Source organism: Schistocerca serialis, chromosome 5 (assembly GCF_023864345.2).
Source record: "Schistocerca serialis cubense isolate TAMUIC-IGC-003099 chromosome 5, iqSchSeri2.2, whole genome shotgun sequence".
Taxonomy (NCBI): Eukaryota; Metazoa; Arthropoda; class Insecta; order Orthoptera; family Acrididae; genus Schistocerca; species Schistocerca serialis.
In genome coordinates, this window is record NC_064642.1 from 124958312 (window position 1) to 124976878 (window position 18567).

At 45.2% G+C, this 18567-nt stretch overlaps 1 protein-coding gene and 1 pseudogene across 1 annotated transcript in view; one reads left to right on the forward strand and one right to left on the reverse strand.

Moving 5' to 3' along the window:
• Positions 1–17455, forward strand: part of LOC126481790 (uncharacterized) — a 74349-nt gene extending 56894 nt beyond the window's left edge. The window contains exons 6-7 of the mRNA XM_050105746.1: positions 10708–10937; positions 17074–17455. Coding sequence (XP_049961703.1) covers positions 10708–10937; positions 17074–17455 — 612 coding nt within the window. The remainder of the gene's footprint in view (positions 1–10707; positions 10938–17073) is intronic.
• LOC126482920 (5S ribosomal RNA) lies at positions 3501–3618 on the reverse strand (annotated as a pseudogene).
• Positions 17456–18567: the final 1112 nt, after the last annotated feature.

Below are 18567 nucleotides of genomic sequence, written 5' to 3' on the forward strand. Positions count from 1 at the left end.
ACGGGAATCCGGGTTCGATTCCCGGCCGGGTTGGGGATTTTCTCTGCCCGGGGACTGGGTGTTTGTGTTGTCCTCATCATTTCGTCATCATTTGTGACTGGATTGGATTGTGAATAAAATTGACTGCGTCGAAATTGGGACTTCGTATGGGCGCCGATGACCACGCAGTTTAGCGCCCCACAAACCAAACATCACCGTGTCACCGGATGGTGTGGCTTCGCCGCTATGTCCATCACTGGCCCACTCTTTTCTGAACAGGTTGGCGCTCAGTGACAAAGACGTGCATTGTCACTGGCCAGCATTATTGCGATACGCTTCCCCAGCATGTCGTATCTGCTGTACATATGAGAGACGCATTGAACTCAAAAGCTTTCGTGCAAGATGGGGCCCCAGCAAACATGGCACGTGAAGTGCACCTGCACCACCGAAACACATTTGGAAACGATTGAATTATCAGCTGATCGTTTCGAAATGCTTGGCCGCACGATCACCTGACCTCACTCCTTGTGATTTCTGGTTGTGTGGCTACCTGAAGGACGAGATTTACCATGAAACATTCACACATGTGCTGATCTGAAGAGCTACATTTAAAGAAAGGTATCCAGCATATCTACGGACATGCTTCGTTATGCTGTGAAAAATGCAATTCTGCGCTTTCAGACCCTTCTCGACCCCGATGGGCTTCATATGGAGCCCCTTTTGTAGCAGAAATGGTACAGATATGTGATGGTACGACGTATCGAAGCAGCACGTTAAAACTATTTAAATTAAATTGATTCTGCACTATTTCTCTATTCCATGTCCTTGAAATTTAATGTTACCAAGGCTGGTATTCGTACGACAGTTAATTTCCTTGTTATAACGTGTTAAACAGGAAAAATTTAATAATAACCACGCGGTATTTTTGAATCACGATTACTGGAAATCAAGATTCTGTCCAGATGCAACACAGGGTGCCCGGTGAAGAGGTGTCTGATGTTAAAATTAGATACCTAGAAAACTAGGACGGATGGACAATATTTTTATTGTGAAATCTCTAACAAAATTTATACGTAAGTTTGTAAGCCCTTTTGGAATACATAATATATGTCATGTGTATGTGTGGTTGCCTAATGTCTCCGCAGTGGCATTCTCATGCCTATAAATGATTAAAACGACACTGCCATTGACAACTTACACCTAGGGATTCACAGAAAACGAGGTAACATATTGTGGTTTTAAGTGAATTTAGCACATCAAACCAATTATTACTATCGAGCTGTTACTAAAATGAATCACAACTCGATACCGAGAATTATTTATTCTCAGCAATCATGTACTGTGCAAAAAATTGTATAAATATGGGGTACCCAATGTCGGATTCTACCTTACACGTAATTTTGAGGTTAGCAGAAGTCAATGTTTGACTTTCGTTAGACCACCCCTATTGCCCACCTTCCCTCCCCCCTTCCCCCCCTCCCCCCCGCCCCCCGCCCCCGCCACACCGCACGCCCCTGTTATTAGACGGACAAGAAGTCGGCTGTTACTGATTAGCAGTGAGAAACTAAAGACCTACATTTACTATGTTTCCCTATCTACCAAACCAGAGTGAGCATATCACCTACTGAAGTACGGACAGCAGTCGTGCTGCAACTCTCTGCCTACACGGTTGGGACAGTATGCGGTCCGCGAACTCGTACTGCTGAAATTTCCTCAGTACAAGACAGAACGTGAGTTAAGATTTCCGTTTGGTCACTAGCCGGAACAGAAGTTCGACTCAAGTTTTCTCCCGTAAAGAAGTACTTTACTGTGTGTCAGACTCCACAAAGAGCTAAAGAATCGTCACTGGAGTATGCAGAATAACAACCATCACAGAGAAAAGACTTCACGGTAAGAGCGCAAACGAGCAATGAAATTTGCCATCATATCCTATGGTATCTCAACGGGTGCCACATGGATGGTCGATTCAAACTCGTCCAGCGTGGTCGGGTGATTTTGGTAGACAGTGTCTTTCCATGTGCCTCACAAAAAGCAGTTACGTGTAGTCAAATCTGAAGAGCATGCAGGCCAGTCCAACACTGTCAGTAAATTTCTAAAATCCCAACGCTATGGCTCAGTTCCCTAAGCATTCACCAAGAAAGGGAAATATCTGTTTGTTGAGATGTGATCTGCTCACAACTTGCATTAACCACTCAAAACTGTGATTTAAGGCTCACTAGCCGATAATACCTCTGCAGCCAACCGCAGTCCAAATGGCAGTTTGTGAATTACGGTGGATATTTTCGGAACCCCAATATCGCCGGTTTCATTTATTCAAGACTCCATTCAGATGGAAGTATGCTTCATCTGTGTACCAGAGGCAGGCAACAACAAATCCTTCATCATCGAACATTGTGAGAATCTCGTTGGATAGTCAGCCCTCTATCGCACAACTCTTTCATGTATGGACTGACGGCTTTGGATTTTGAATGGAAACATGTGTAGGCTCTGTCTCGTCATTTTCTGCATGGTGGAACGTTTCAAACCAGTCTCTTCTGTTATTTTTCTGATGGATTTCCCTGGAGTTTGGTGAATAATTTCAAAAACCGTGGCGACCTTTTCAGGTTTATTGCTGTTTGCCTGGCGCAACATTCCATGCTAGATTATGTGCAACACTGCCAGCTCATTGGAGAGCTTGTGAATGGTTTTCGCATGGGGTCCTTTAGGAACATTAAATCGTGTTTGACAACTGCGCCTTGTTGCCGAACTACTGTATTCTAACATCTGGTATTCCAGTACCAGAAAAACACGTTGTTACGAACTGTAACCACCTATCACGTTCCAGTGGTGAAGCCGATCTACCTGTGCTGCGGCGCATTATGTAGAGGCAGTATGTACTGCGATGTATAAAATTATTATAAATTTCACAGTAAATATAAGATTTGTTGCACTCGTCCATAGAGCTTAGTTTTCTAGCCACTTAATTTTGAAGTCGGGTACTCCGTCGCTGAACACCCTGTACTAATATGATACGAAACCTTCGGAACTCGACAAAATTTGAATTCAAGTAATCATGAATCGTGAGTACAAGAACAACTTTTCTCCAGATGGTAACCATCCAGCCGTCAACAAAGCATTCGGATTCTGGAAGACTTATAATGATCATAGAGTTTACGTGGTCTCTCATAAGCAGACGTAGCAGTACTAAAGTTCCTTGTCGAAGTATATAGTGTGTGATCACCGGGTCGTACATCAGGGACCTCTGACACTACATTGATATCGTAGGATGGAATAAACGACACACTTCTTATTGTTCTGTACAACGGTAAGGTGGAGCAAGCAGTGATGAACAGCACAGCCCTCCGTCTTCAGGCCACAAGTGGCCCATCGGGACCATCCGACCGCCGCGTCATCCTCAGATGAGGATGGGGCGTGTGGTCAGCACACCGCTCTCCCGGTCGTTATGATGGTGACCAGAGCCGCTACTATTTGGTCTAGTTGCTCCTCAGTTGGCATCATGAGGCTGAGTGCACCCCGAAAAATGGCCACAGCACATGGCGACCCGGATGGTCACCCATTCAAGTGCCAGCTACGCCCGACTGCGCTTAACTTCGGTGATCTGACGGGAACCGGTGTATCCACTGCGGCGAGGCCGTTGCCCAGTGATGAACAGGGTGGTTGTAACTAAACGTTTGCTGCTTGGGCCAGTGTAGAGGGAAAACTGTTAACTGAGTGATGTCCAGCTTCATACGGATGACGTTCAGATTGTACGCTGCAAGTGGTTACGTTTTTAGTAGTGTTATTGTCATGACTTGCCGTAAGGCGCTGGTACTGGTACGGCGACGCAGGATTGAAACACAAACATTAGTGTGCATTACAGTTACAGACAGTCAACATGGGTCTCGACAATGTGAGCAGCGCGTTACTCGTAAGGCTGTGTCATCAAAACAAAAACTGTCTTACCTTACAACTTTTACCTTCGACAGCTTCCTCAGGCTTCATGGACGCTATTGCCTGATGCCTTAACACATATCGTATAATCCCGTTCCTACTTATTGTCAGTGTCTTCCGTAGGTAAATCCTCAAAAATTCATGAAGTTACGGCCAATTTTTGATACCAGTAGTTTCCTTTTGGTCTTCTAGTGTTAGATCCTTTTTTTCCTGGCGCGTGTAACGAACATCGCCTGAAAACAAGAAAGAAGAAGCAAGTAAAAGGCGAGGAGAAACAAATAACACTTCACGGACTGAGACAGTATGTGATGTTAATTTCTATGATAGCAAAATCGAGTCAAATTAACAAAGAGTGTGAGACCATTCATCAATATGCACCCTCTCGCTCCCTGACAATGCATGCAGTGATTCAAAGACGTTGTATACTCTCCTGAGGCAAGACTTCCTCACCACTGTAGTAACTGGCACATGATGTCCTGGATACTGGCAATTGGAGGGAGTTTAATGGCGAATTGATCTCACACGTGTACTAGTGGGAACATATCTGTCGATTTTACTGGCCACGAGACTACTTCAACGTCAAACGAACAGTTCTTAGAGACTCCTGCCGTGTGTGGACGCGCGTTATCCGGTTGAAAAATGGCGCCACGACAATGTCGTATGAGAGGTAACACATGAGGACACAGGATATTCGTGACGTTCCAGTCTGCCATCAGAATTCCCTCAGTCATTACCGGCCGTGGACCTGAACCCATAGCCAATGGCTCCCCACGCTATAACACCAAAATTACACTGAAGAGTCAAAGAAGCTGTTACACCTGCGTGCCCGCGAGCACGCAGAAGTGCCATAACGCGAAGTGGCATGGACTCGACTAATGTCTGAAGTAGTGCTGGAGGGAAGTGACGCCTTGAATCGAGCAGGGCCGTCCATAAATACGTATGAGTACACAGGGGTGGAGATATATTATGAACAGCTCGTCGCAATGCATCCCAGATATATTGAATAAAGTTAATGTCTGGGAAGCTTGGTGGCCAGCAGAAGTGTTTAAACTCTGAAGAGTGTTCCTGGAGCTACTCTGTAGCAATTCTCGACGTGTGGGTTGTAGCATTGTCCCACTGGAATTATCCAAGTCCGTCGGAACTTACAGTGGGCATGAATAGTTGCAGCTGATTATAAGGATGCTCACGTACGTGTCACCTGTCTGAGTCGTAACTAGATGTATCAGGGGTCCCACATCACTCCAATTGCACACGCCTCACACCGTTACAGATTACCTGCTAACATGGATTGATGAGGTTGTCTCCGACCAGGCAATATGTTTCCAGTCATAGAGTCCATTGTCGATGTTGACGAGCCCAGACGAGGCATAACGCTTTGTGCTGTGCATTCATCAAGGGTACACGAGGGGGCCTTCGGCTCTGAAAGCCCATATCGATGATTTTTCATTGAATGGTACGCACGCAAACACTTGATGATGGCCCAGCATTGAAATCTGCAGCAATTTGCGGAAGGGTTGCACTTCTGTCACGTTGAACGATTCTCTTCGGTCGTCGTTGGTCCCGTTCTTGCAGGATCATTTTCCGGCAGAAGCGATGTCAGACATTTGATGTTTTACCGGATTCCTGAAATTCACGGTACACTCGTGAAACGGTCGTACGGGAAAATCCCCACTTCATCGTTACCTTGCAGATGCTGTGTCCCACCACTCGCGCGCCGACTATAACACCACGTTCAAGCTCACTTAAATCTTGATAACCTGCCATTGTAGCAGTAGTAACCGATCTAACAACTACGTCAAACACTTGCTGCCTTATACAGGCGTTGCCGACCGCAGCGTCGTATTCTGCCTGTTGGGATATCTCTGTATTTGAATACGCATGCCTCTGCCAGTTTCCTTGGCGCTTCAGTGTGATTATGCTGCGGCACTTGAAATCAACGGAAGAATGTGTCCTCTGCCGTCGTCGCTGCTGCACTCTCCGACGACGATCATCGGGGTGATGCATAACCGCTACTCGTCGCAGAAAACGATGCGACGCTGCCGCGAGGGATTAGCCGAGCGGTCTAAGGCGCTGCAGTCATGGGCTGTGCGGCTGGTCCCGGCGGAGGTTCGAGTCCTCCATCGGGCATGTGTGTGTGTGTTTCTCCTTAAGATAATTTAGGTTAAGTAGTGTGTAAGCTTAGGGACTGATGACCTTAGCAGTTAAGTCCCATAAGATCTCACACACATTTTTTTTTATGCGACGCTGTCGATCAGTTGTCCTTGCTTGCTGTTCTCGACACCACTACCAGTGCTGCTGTTTGTGTTGCAGCAGCCTCCGTACGGTGCAGTAACTCGCTTGTCTCCGACAATGGTGGATGACGCACACTGTTGCAGTGAGTCCATTACAAGTTCTCAGGTGGCAGGCGCAAATGTGAAAAGGTTGCACCGTGGTTAATGCACCATATGGCGATCTTCCATTGCGGTGGTTCATACGACAAGTATGATTGGCCACACATTATCATGCAGTCCAACATCGCGTCATGGACACATCCATATAGTTCATTGATTTGCATGATTTGATCAGCTGGCCAAATGGAGACCCGCAGTGATGTCCCTATCAAAATCTGTCATATGCTGATAATACTGTCTCACAATCGTACGCAGCATCTTCACTTCCTTGACAGCGGCCACTGAACTTCTAATGATATTTATACCCTTTATAAGCCTTGCTAGGCCTTGTAACAACACGAAAAGCGAACAACACTAATGTACTCTGGTTTCCAGTCTACCTTTCACAGAAAATTGAAGCTCTGTTTATTTACACATCGCTGATGGTGTGTGCGTTTACGAAGTAACATCCAAATGAATCTTCGGGATGCTTTACTTTTTTGTAGATAGTGTATTTGTAGATATATTTTTTGAACTTTCAATTATCTGCACGACGAAGATGGCACAGGAACAGTATGGCGACAGTTAGCGACGTTTGATTCACGGGCGCCTGTTGAGGGAATGTTCTATAAAGCCCTCTTCTTGAGATAGGATGTGAGAGCGATACCGCTTATGTCAAACTCGGCAAAAAAGACATATTTTCTGTCTCAGAAATCGTATACATCCACCTTATCATGAAATTTCACACAGACAAAGTCTTCTGTCGGTCCCGTGTATTCCAAAATGCCTGCGACAATTGGCAATTCGAGAGAAAAATAAGTGGACAGAAAAAACACTTTACCTCTCTATTATGGCTTACGAAACTCGTTGGCATTCAAAATAGCTTCCAGACATCTCATGCAGCAGACTGTTTGAAGCCACGCTTACGAATTTCTCGGTTTTCCTCGTTGTAAGTTGTGCATAGAAATGCTTAAGAATACATGCAATTCTTTAACAAGGTTCGTGTATTATAAGTTCTCTTTATTAAACAGACAAAGTAATAGATTGTTCGACGCTACCCCCACCTATCTTGCAGCTCTGACGTCCAAACCTGCATGTAGGACTGACTCTTTCCAGTTTGACCTAGAATATTTCTGTTCAGATTAATGTATGCAACCGCAATTTCATGGGAATCTAGATATCGTATTTTATTCATTTGATGGAATTACATTCCACTGGACACATATAAGTCTCAGTTGAGGTACAGGCACGATTTCCCCATTACGTACAAAGCTGGGGTGCCATTCCAGCGTTGAATAACCTCAGCAGTACTGGCGATTTAAGAAGGGGAAAATGGTCTGAAGTCGTGAATTGATGTTTGCGTTAGGAAGGGAATTGGAGCACTCCAGTCCGTGCAGCGGTGCTAGCCACAGTGCTACGTCGGTGTAGTAGTACTACATCCGCCTAATAAACAGGAGACTGGTCCAAAACCCGTGAGTTGCACAACTTTTAATTCATTGTTTCAGCTCCCACTCTCATCAAGGTATTTTATTCTATTATTAGCTGATAGTCCGGGCATTCATTCCACCAATTTTCTACTAGAAATGAAAACAAACAATGAAGTGTGTTAGCAGTGATGTATTGAAAAAAATCAGTGCCTTGTATTCGTGGAAACACCTTCGAGTTTCTGAAATAACTGTACAAAGAAATAGGCCAAACGTACAAAAGTGTGAATACAGTAGTCAGATTAAGATACGTGAGGGCTATTCGGAAAGTAAGGAACGATCTGTCTTGAAATAAAACAAAAACCACACTGGAAACCCGATGGAGCTTCTCACAGATGTGTTGAGCAGTGTCTCTAGTATGCCCGCACATAGCGTCACGTCGTTGTCTTCAGATCTGAGTGCACAGTGAGCGCGTTAAGATACATAGAGAACTGGGTCTCCCACCACGTGTGAGTGCCTCCAGAGAGAGGTCGCCAGATTTCGTACAGTCCCACATAGCGAAACTGCCTATCAGTTCCTTCCTGATGCTGTTTCTCGACAGCGCACTGCACGGGCAATGTGGGCTCTCCTGCATGTTTCCGATGCAAAGTTTTCTATCACCAGCCATACAGTCCGAGTCTTGCTCTCCATGATTAGGCTATCTGGAGCCTTCGGCAACACCTCAGAGGAGGCATTGTGTGTGGTGCTAGGAATATGCCCCATACATATGACGATCAAATACAAAGCTGCAGGATACTGGTTAAAGGTGGGGAGACTAGATAAGGTACACATAGTAACTGGTGTGCTGATGCAGACTATACATCACCCTAAAAGTTGGCATTTGAGTACAAGGTGAGCGGGATGTAAGTGATAAGGGACGTAGACTGCACGACTTCCTCCCTGACATAAGGGAGCGGCTGAGAATGAGACATATCGATCCCAGCCGCGGTATGGTACATTTCTTAGCCGGACACGGACCTTATCCCACGCACTTAAACCGCGTGAGTCTGAGACAGACACCTACATGCACATGCGGGGAAGAAGGTTCCCCAGAACACACCGTCTTTTTCTGAAGGCAATACGCGAACAATAGACATACACTACACTTAGACTACACAGATACAGACATAGATATGTACACACCAATACGAGACGAAGAACAATGGGCACAATTAAACGTACTGACAAACAGTATTTCAAAAACAACGCATGAAGAGTACATGCGGACACGACATAACAGACATGCCTATGTGTAACGTAACAATAATCTACAGAGGGTGGACAGCGATACCCACAGTGACAGCGAAAATAGTGACAATGAGGAGGAACAGGAGGAGGAAGCCGATATGTGACAGTAAATAAGTATAAGGTGCATGCGATCTAGCCAAGAAATCACCAAATGCTGTACACGGATGGGCACCTACAGTAGTTAATACATAGGATTAGTAATAAATAGGATAAGCAATATCATGTCTCTTATAATAACCATTAGTATGTATGTATGTGTGTGTGTGTGTGTGTGTGTGTGTGTGTGTGTGTGTGTTTGTGCGCGCGTTTGTGTTTCTGTGTGTGTGTGACTGACGGTTAACGGCTCGAAGAAACCATTCCGAGGTATTCACCGTCAGCCACATTCGGTGATGGTACTAACAAATCTCTCCTCTATCCTATCATCTTTTTGTAGTCTTCTTCAAAACAACAAAAGTTTTAATTTATATTTCAACCTTAAATTATTGTTATATTGAAAAGTATCGTTCTTTGTAATGTTGTAGATAAAAGAAAAGAAAAGGAAACAGTAAAAAGATGAAATAAGAAAATTGTAGGATGTACGATCTGTTTTAAACATCAGGTAACAGGTCTATAATTTGGCGATAAATAAATAAATAAATCTCCCTGATTTTCATCTCTGCTCAAGTGAACCGGTGGCTATAAAGACATTTGGGCACAGACAACGAGCTGCTGTCAAGCTTAGAAACTTGTCGTCAAGCACAGGGGGCTGCCTTCTATGACAGAGTATTGGAAAGCTGGTACAACTCTACGACAAATGTCCATGTCAGCGAAGTAGCTGAAAGATGCTTCTAACTGTTGCAACTGTGGTTTGCATTTCTCGACCGATCGTTCCTTGCTTTCCGAATAGCTGTCGCAAATACTTACATTTGAAACATCCTCTTAGAAAAATTTATGAATTACTGTGCTTGGATACACCTTACGTTATTTGATTTTCAAACAGCTGAGCAGAACTGAACGTACTCAGACATTTCGCTCTTTGCTTATCCTGATCAACACTAAACTGACACACAATATTTTTATCGCAACGCAATCTGACATTCAATAATCCCTACAAAATAATGGCCCTGAATAACAATAACGTACACCTTTCACGAATCAATTACCTCACAAAAATATTCGTTCCTCGAACTATTGCAATACAGCGAGCGCGAATACTGCCAGCTAAATAAAAGATTCTAACTACTGAAGCCACTAACTACTGATAGGCATATTTAGCAAATGAAAGATTTTGACAGAGAACAAACAATGTATTTACCTTAGTAGTGTTCAAAAGTCGTAATATGTATATCAGTTCATGACATCCAGTCTTACAAATTTACTGTCTCTGACGGACATACGTCCAGATAGTCGGCTCAAAATTCTGGCATCTCCCTCTCCACATCCACCACTGCTGGTGGCTCACCTTCAACTGCGCAACGCTACGGGCTGTTCACATCCAACTGCCCAGCACTACAATAGCGAATATTGCAACAATGCCAACCAGCCACAGATTGCACACATCACAGCCAGTGATTCTCATACAGAGCGCCACGTGGCGTTACCAACATAAAAACCTAAACAGCCTACTTACACATTTTCATAATATGTGTGGATTTCAACTAACAGTACAAGTGCAGTAGGTGGCATGCATAAGTAATTGATGTGAGGCGAGGGTGTACAATCACACTTTGTGCCCGCAGGTGATCCCATTCGTGCGCGGCGACACGATGATGCGGCGGGTGGCGGGTGACGACTCGGACTCGGAGGACGACTCCCGCATCCAGGCGGACCTGGCGGACCTGCGGAGGAGCAGCCGGCGCCGGGGGCGGGACGGGGGCGGCGGGGGCCGCGGGGGGCAGGGCCACAACCACAGCGCCTCTCCGTCGGGGCCCGCGCGACGCCCCATGCGGCCGCCGCCGCTGCTCGCCAGGTGCGTTCGCCACGGCTCCAGCAGTGGGGACTGCCCGCGACAGTAGGCGGAGGACGTCAGCGGAACGGGAGGCGACATCACCATCAAATACCTGTCCACTCACACGGCGTTACTTCATGTCACAACACCTAACATCCATAAACACCGATCGGTGAATTGAGATTAAGGGGCGCTATATGCGATACAGAGTCGGAATACAGGAGTCAAGAAACTCAGAAGGCCCAACGCTACCGACCGAACGCCGTGTCATCCTCAGCCGCTTCACATCACTGGATGCGGATCTGGAGAGGCAGGTGGTCAGTACACCGCGGTTGTCAGCCATCATGACCGGATTTTTGCACAACATGGTTGTGGAGAGAAGCAGCGATTAGTATGATTAATCAATAATTCAAGAACAGTCTAAATCGCATTTATTATTGTTATAATGCCGCCAGCCGGTTTCAACCCGACGTAGGGGTCATCATCTGGGCGTTTACACCATTGGTCGACTGCTGGTGGTGTCACTCCTGTCTACATAACGGGAGGAAACTATTGATGATAGTTTCAAATGGTTCAAATGGCTCTGAGCACTATGGGACTCAACTGCTGTGGTCATAAGTCCCCTAGAACTTAGAACTACTTAAACCTAACTAACCTAAGGACAGCACACAACACCCAGCCATCACGAGGCAGAGAAAATCCCTGACCCCGCCGGGAATCGAACCCGGGAACCCGGGCATGGGAAGCGAGAACGCTACCGCACGACCACGAGATGCGGGCTGATGATAGTTTCCTGCCGTTATGTAGACAGGAGTGACACCACCAGCAGTCGACCAATGGTGTAAACGCCCAGAAAAAGACCCCTACGTTGGGTTGAATCCGGCTGGTGGCATTATAACAATAATAAATGCGATTAAGACTGTTCTTGAATTATTGGTTCATGACCGGAACCTCTACTCTTCAGTCAGATAGCTCCTCAATCGCCCGCACTAGGGCTGAGTGCGCCCCGCTTGCAAACAGCGCTCGGCGGACTTGCACGCTCACCAATCCAAATGCTAGTCAAGTCCAAGAACTCTTAACCTCACTCATCTGACGGGAATCGGTGTTACCTCTGCTGCAAGGCCGTAGGCGAATTAAGAAACTAGCATTTTCTTATTGCATATTAACATCTCAAAGAAAAATTCATAATCGATGTTCTTTCCATAGATTGCATGGTAAATCTACACTCCTGCGATGTAGCAAAATTTTCGTTCAAGCTTATCAAACGACTGACATCTGTTGCTCAACAAACAATACTTACAGTGCAATACATACAGCCCTTTTAACTTATCTAAAGTGTTTTCTTTCCAGTCACTGTTAGAAAAGTCTTTTATAAAATTTGTTTCTCACAGTTATTCTTTATTATGTATATACACAGATTAAAGCGACGAAGAAAAATGTGTGCCATGACCAGGATTCAAACCCCGGCTTCCTGCTCACTGGATAATGTTGTTTCAGTTTAGGGGGAATACCAAGTGGGCTGATGTTTGATTGGGCATTTCGACTGAGGAGGGAAGCTCGCTAGGACAGTTCGTGCAGCTGAACAAAGCCACTGTACTTGGGTGGCATATTGGTTAGTGCACCTCCCTAATGAGAAGGAGACACAGGTTCGATTCTCGGCCTTGGTACAAATTTTCATTCGTCGCTTCATTCTGTATATGTAGGTGATAGATGTTTGAGACTTGAAAACATCTCTTGAACCTTACAGTTTCTTTTTTCTTCTTTATGCATAGTGTATGCTTTTCCTCTGTCCTAATATTTTGACAATCAAGTCGCTTTTCGTTTTCAGATATTTACTTCCTTCGTGGAACAACGCCCGTAAGATAATCAAGTCCTTATGGGACCTTTCAGTGTGTCATAAAAACAACGCAAACAGTAAAATAAACACTGAGAAGACGTATAAGCACTAAATCCGCTGCCATAAAAAGAGAGTGCAGCGAGTGCAGATTAATTTCCGTTGATAGTTGACGTCACCGTTCAATTCTGAAGGTGTGTTTTACATGTGCCGAAACCGGTAAATAAACAAATATTGTTGCGATATCGACTGTTCATTTTAGCTTAAATATAACAACAGGTCGCTGATTCCCATATATTATGCTGTCTAAATTTGGGAGGTATAAATCTTCTATACGCTGCCTCTTGAAGCGCCAAATACGTCAGTTCCCGTGCTTACAGAAGCACCGACCATACGAGCGCCAATGATTTTCTCACGTTCGAATTAACTTAGCTCCAACATAATGCAGTCACAGCTAAACAGACCACTCTTCTGTTCACGACTGACGCGTGTAACATATTGAGGGCAACACACAAATGCCATTCAAGAGGCTCTACCTGCAAGCTTGGCAAAAATCTTCAATTACATTCAAGCTTGCGCTTCTCTCGGTATTTGTACAATGCCTGTAAATTGTAATAAAATCTCTTTCTCGCTAAACACACGTAGCGAAACATTAAAATAAACGACGTTCGATGTCTTGTCAAGTCGGACGTTAGTCGAAATTTGTGTCGAACGTATCAAACACTATGTTTGACAAAAAAGTAAAACAGACCCACAAACTTCCAAATAAATTGACAAACTAGTGAATTTCGACAAACTGTTTGATCGTATACATGGGCCTTCACGGTGAGAAGTGAGTCAAAATTTGTGTCAAACGTGTCAAACACAGTCTATGTTTGACAAAAACGTAAAATACACCCACAAACTGCCAAATAAATTGACAAACTAGTGAAGTTCGACAAGCTGTTTGATCGTTTACATGGGCCTTCACGGTGAGAATTAGCCGGCATATGTGGTTAGAGAATATTTACGATGTAGTAAATCATAGGATTACTGGCAGCATTGCTAGCGAAAAAGACACTAATGAATGTGTAAGAGAAAAATGGGAGCCACCTCCATTTTTTCGCATGTGATTACTAATTAGAACCGCAGATCGCTCAGTGTTAATCCACAACGCATTTTATATCCTTGTAAAATATAAGTTTCATTTTATAAATATTCACAATTAGTTGATTGTGCAACATCTGCTCTCTTATGTAACCAAAGCAACTACTTTTGGTGCAAGTATAGTTTACATGCACAAACATACAACATTTATATTTAATTATTGTTGTCATTTTGTGCTCAATAGGACGTTCTTAATAATGATGAAAGGCAAGAGTTTGCTATTATTATCGATAGGTGCGAAAATTGTTTACAAATAACAGGAACATGTTTTATACACTGAAGAGCCAAAGAAACTGGAACATCTGCCTAATATCGCCTAGGGCTACCGCGAGCTCGCAGAAATGCCCCAACAAGACGTGGCATGGACTCGACTAATGTCTGAAGTAGTCCTGAAGGGAACTTATACCATGAATCCTGCAGGGATGTCCATAAATCCGTAAGAGTACGGGGGATGGAGATCTCGTGTGAACAGCACGTTGCAAGGCATCTCAGATATTCTCAATAATGTTCACCTCTGCGGAGTCTGGTAAGCAGCCGAAGTGTTTAAACTCCGAGGAATGTTCCTGGAGCCACTCCGTAGCAATTCGGGACGTGTGGGATGTCGCATTGTCCCGCTGGAAAAAAAAGGGCTCTGGGCACCATTGTACTTAACATCTGAGGTCATCAGTCCCCTAGAACTTAGAACTACTTAAACCTAACTAACCTAAGGACATCACACACATCCATGCCTAAGGCAGGACTCTAACCTGCGACCGTAGCGGTCGCGTGGTTCCAAACTGTAGCGCCTAGAACCACTCGGCCACCCCGGCCGGCCCCATCTAACAACTGCGCCAAACACTTGTTGTCTTATATAGGCGTCGCCGAGCGCAGCTCCGTATTCTGCCTGTTTACATATCTCTGTACTGTGTACGCATACCTATAGCAGTTTCTTAAGCACTGCAGTGTACAATACCATGCAGAAAGAATTTAAAGATTTAGCGGACAATGAATGGGAAAAAATTACAGGGATCGGCAAACAGAATTCATCGTTCTGTACATCTAAAGGCACTTTGTGCTAAAATTACAGGCCTGGATCACGTGAAGGGATTGAAAGTACGAATAGAAAAAATTCTGAAGTCGCACACATTACTCCATGGTCAGTTAAAAGAGTTTTCAATGGAACTCAATGAAGAGTATGGATACTTCATATGTTACTGTAAAGTATGTTCGTTCAGTCAAGGTGAATGCCTGGAACGACTTCTCGACCTAAAACTCGCTATTATTGAATTTATGATGAACAAAGGAGTGAAGAACGAAAAGTAGATCAAACGTAATGTAGATTTTGTGTTACAAGTGGACTTGACTGCACACTGCCTGCAGTAAGACACTGCAAAGGAACTTCTTTCTCCTTAGATGGGGATATGTATGAAAAGAAAATCACGTTGTAGAAGGGACACATTTTAACAAAGTCCAGTTACGTAAGCTCACTGGCGTTAACGAAAACGCGAGATTTGAAGAATTCGCGGTGTCCTTGAAGGAAGTACAAGGATACTTTTAAAAAAATATTTTGAGGACATTTTCAACCATACATCTTATTTATAAATGATAGAGCGCAGCAATCAGTCATGCTTTTTTTTGCACGTTTTATTACCTAAATCCTGATTTCGATTAGTGCCTAGCCATTAACAATGCGCTATTTCTTAAACTCGATGCTTGTTAGTTCCCAGTTGTTCCGGCGTCAGTCACAGTTCTTTGAATACTACTCTACTAAAAAATAGTGCACGGATGATGGCTAGGCATTATCCGGAATCTGGATTTGCGTAATAAAACCTGCAAAAAGAAAGCACGACTGATTTCTGCGCTCTATCTTTTATAAATTACATAACAGTCGCTGAGTGCACCCACTTTCAGGTAACCTGGTGAACCTTACATCTATTTCCAAGCTATTTTCGACACTGCTTGCGGTTTCAGCTGTAAGCACCACTGCGTATGTGCAAATGCAACCGATTGACCTGAGAGGTAATTCCAGTTTCAGTGACAAATCTTTTTACCTTAAAGCTGTCAAGGATGTCTACATTGCTTTCCACGGGTAGAGTTTCCAAGTCTCCGTACTGAGGCAGCAAAAGTGCTTCAACGTTTCGATCGACATATTTATGTGAAAGACCTTTTTACGATTGTGAAACTAAATAAGTGTCACGATTATATGGCATCTTGATTGCGGAACTCTGGGAAATTGTCGGCGACTGTCTTTATGCCGACAGTTTGTGCCTGATACGAAACGTATTAGGTATTCAGCAAGTCAAAACTAATTAAATAACACTGAAAACTAGTTTTGTTTGTGAGCTATGTTGTTTGCTATGTAAAAAGGCTCTATTGTCAAAGAAGTACATTGTAATAAATGACAACTGTATTAAAATAGTCTACCTCTCGTTAATATTGTTTTGACTTGGAACTGTAGAATACCACCATGGGTAACATACTACATACTGGCAACGGCCGTGCCGCAGTGGTTGCACCGGTTCCCATGAGATTATCGAAGTTAAGCGCTGTTGGGCGAGGCCGGCACTTGGATGGGTGTCCATCCAGCCGCCATGCGCTGTGCACCCAGCCTCGTGATGCCATTTAAGGAGCTACTCGACCGAATAGTAGCGGCTTCGGTCAAGAATACCATCGTAACGACAGGGGGAGCTGTGTGCTGACCCCACGCCCCTCCTATCCGCATCCTCATTGAGGATGACACGGCGGTCGGGTGGTCCCGGTAGGTCACTCGTGGCCTGAAGGCAGAGTGGTTTAACATACTACATATATATTCCTTTTCAATACATATGTTAGTTTTATTGCAGTGCTACTAATATTTATTGTTATTAGAGTAAAAAAACGTATCTGTGTGGATAATGTACAAAAATTTTGCTAAAAATAATAACCAAGCTGTATGTCGTGCGACTGCACTTCCATTTAAATGCATCGTGTTCACAGTTTCCCGTCTTCACCCTCCTCTCACTCAGATAGCGTCTGGTGACGGTGAGGGGAAATGTGAAGCAAGGCTGAGCACTTTGGCACTCATGTCGGGCACGGCCCGCGAGCCGTAATCTTGGATGCCTCTTGACTAAGGCTACTCGGAATACTACCGTAGTCCGCGCTCACTCACAACAGCCTACGGTAGTCTACGGTAGTTTTATGACTACCGTCTCCTTCCAGGCCGCAGTCCCTGCGCAGCCGGAGACGCCTAGCGCGCATGCTGGCGGCGCAGCTGGCGCTGTTTGCGGGTTGCTGGCTACCGCACGCGGCGGCGGCAGCAGTGGCGGCGGCGCAGCTGGGGACTCCAGGGGTGGCGGCGGGGGCGGCGCGTCGGCTGCTGCTACTGGGTCACGCGCACTCGGCGGCGGCGCCGCTGCTCTACTGGGCGCTGAACCGGCGCGCGCTCGCCTGCGGCCACTGGGCGCCCAGGCTGCGCGCCGGCAGAACCCAGCAGCCGCCGCCGCCATCCTCCACCAACGAGGCTGCGCTCGGGCCCTTCCACCCGCGCTTCATCACGCCCAGGCCGCAGCCGCGCTGCGAGACCTCGCACTTCCTGCGATAGCCGCGGGAGCGTGGGCTGCTCGACGAGGACGCCGCGCCAGCTGGGGAAGCTGGGACATACCTCAAAGTACCGTTCATCTCGTCTGTGAGAACGTTATCCCAACCCATTCACACTCGGCGTCCTCAGTTCGGCAAAGGTGGCAATAGTCGTGACCACTGGAGACTTCTCTGGCTGCCACCAGCTGATGGTAAATTTACTGGGTTACTACTGGACGAGGACATCAGGAGGATTTTCACTGATTGAGGATGATGGCATATAACAGGTGTTTATAATTAAACAGTAGCTACTCACGGAGATCCAGTGTTGGCTGTAATTATCCCATGGCAGCGAAACGTTTTAGACATTATAATGCGATAATGCGGAACCGAATTACACAGCAAAAATAGTTACATTTTTGGCCACCAGGTACAAATCTGGCGCTGTGAATGCAAGAATGACGCATAGAACTATTTCCACATGTTCAAATGGCTCTGAGCACTATGGGACTTAACGTCTGAGGTCATCAGTCCCCTAGAACTTAGAACTAATTAAACCTAACCAACCTAAGGACAGCACACACATCCATGCCCGAAGCAGGATTCGAACCTGCGACCGTAGTGGTGGCGCAGTTCCAGACTGTAGCGCCTAGAACCACATGTTATGGATTAGGACTAGGGAATGGGCGGAGAAGGTCGAACGAGAGAGAAAGGCGTAATGTAAAGTTTCCTGTTAACCACGCCTTACACGATGCGCTCAGTACGAGCGTCAGAGATGTCAACGAGATGCTATACAGAGCCAGACTTGCACCTGGTGGCTACAATTGGAACTATTTTTTCCTCGAGTATATCCATTCCAGATTAAGGAATTCGTGTATCTACCAAGTTTCGCTGCCATACGATAATCACAGCCCATGCTCAACATTTACCGGGTGATCAAAAAGTCAGTATAAATTTGAAAACTTAATAAACCACAGAATAATGTAGAGATAGAGGTAAAAATTGACACACATGTTTGGAATGACATGGGGTTTTATTAGAACCACTCCATATTGCTAGACGCGTGAAAGATGTCTTGCGCGCGTCGTTTGGTGATGATCGTGTGCTTAGCCGCCATTTTAGTCATGCTTGGCCTCC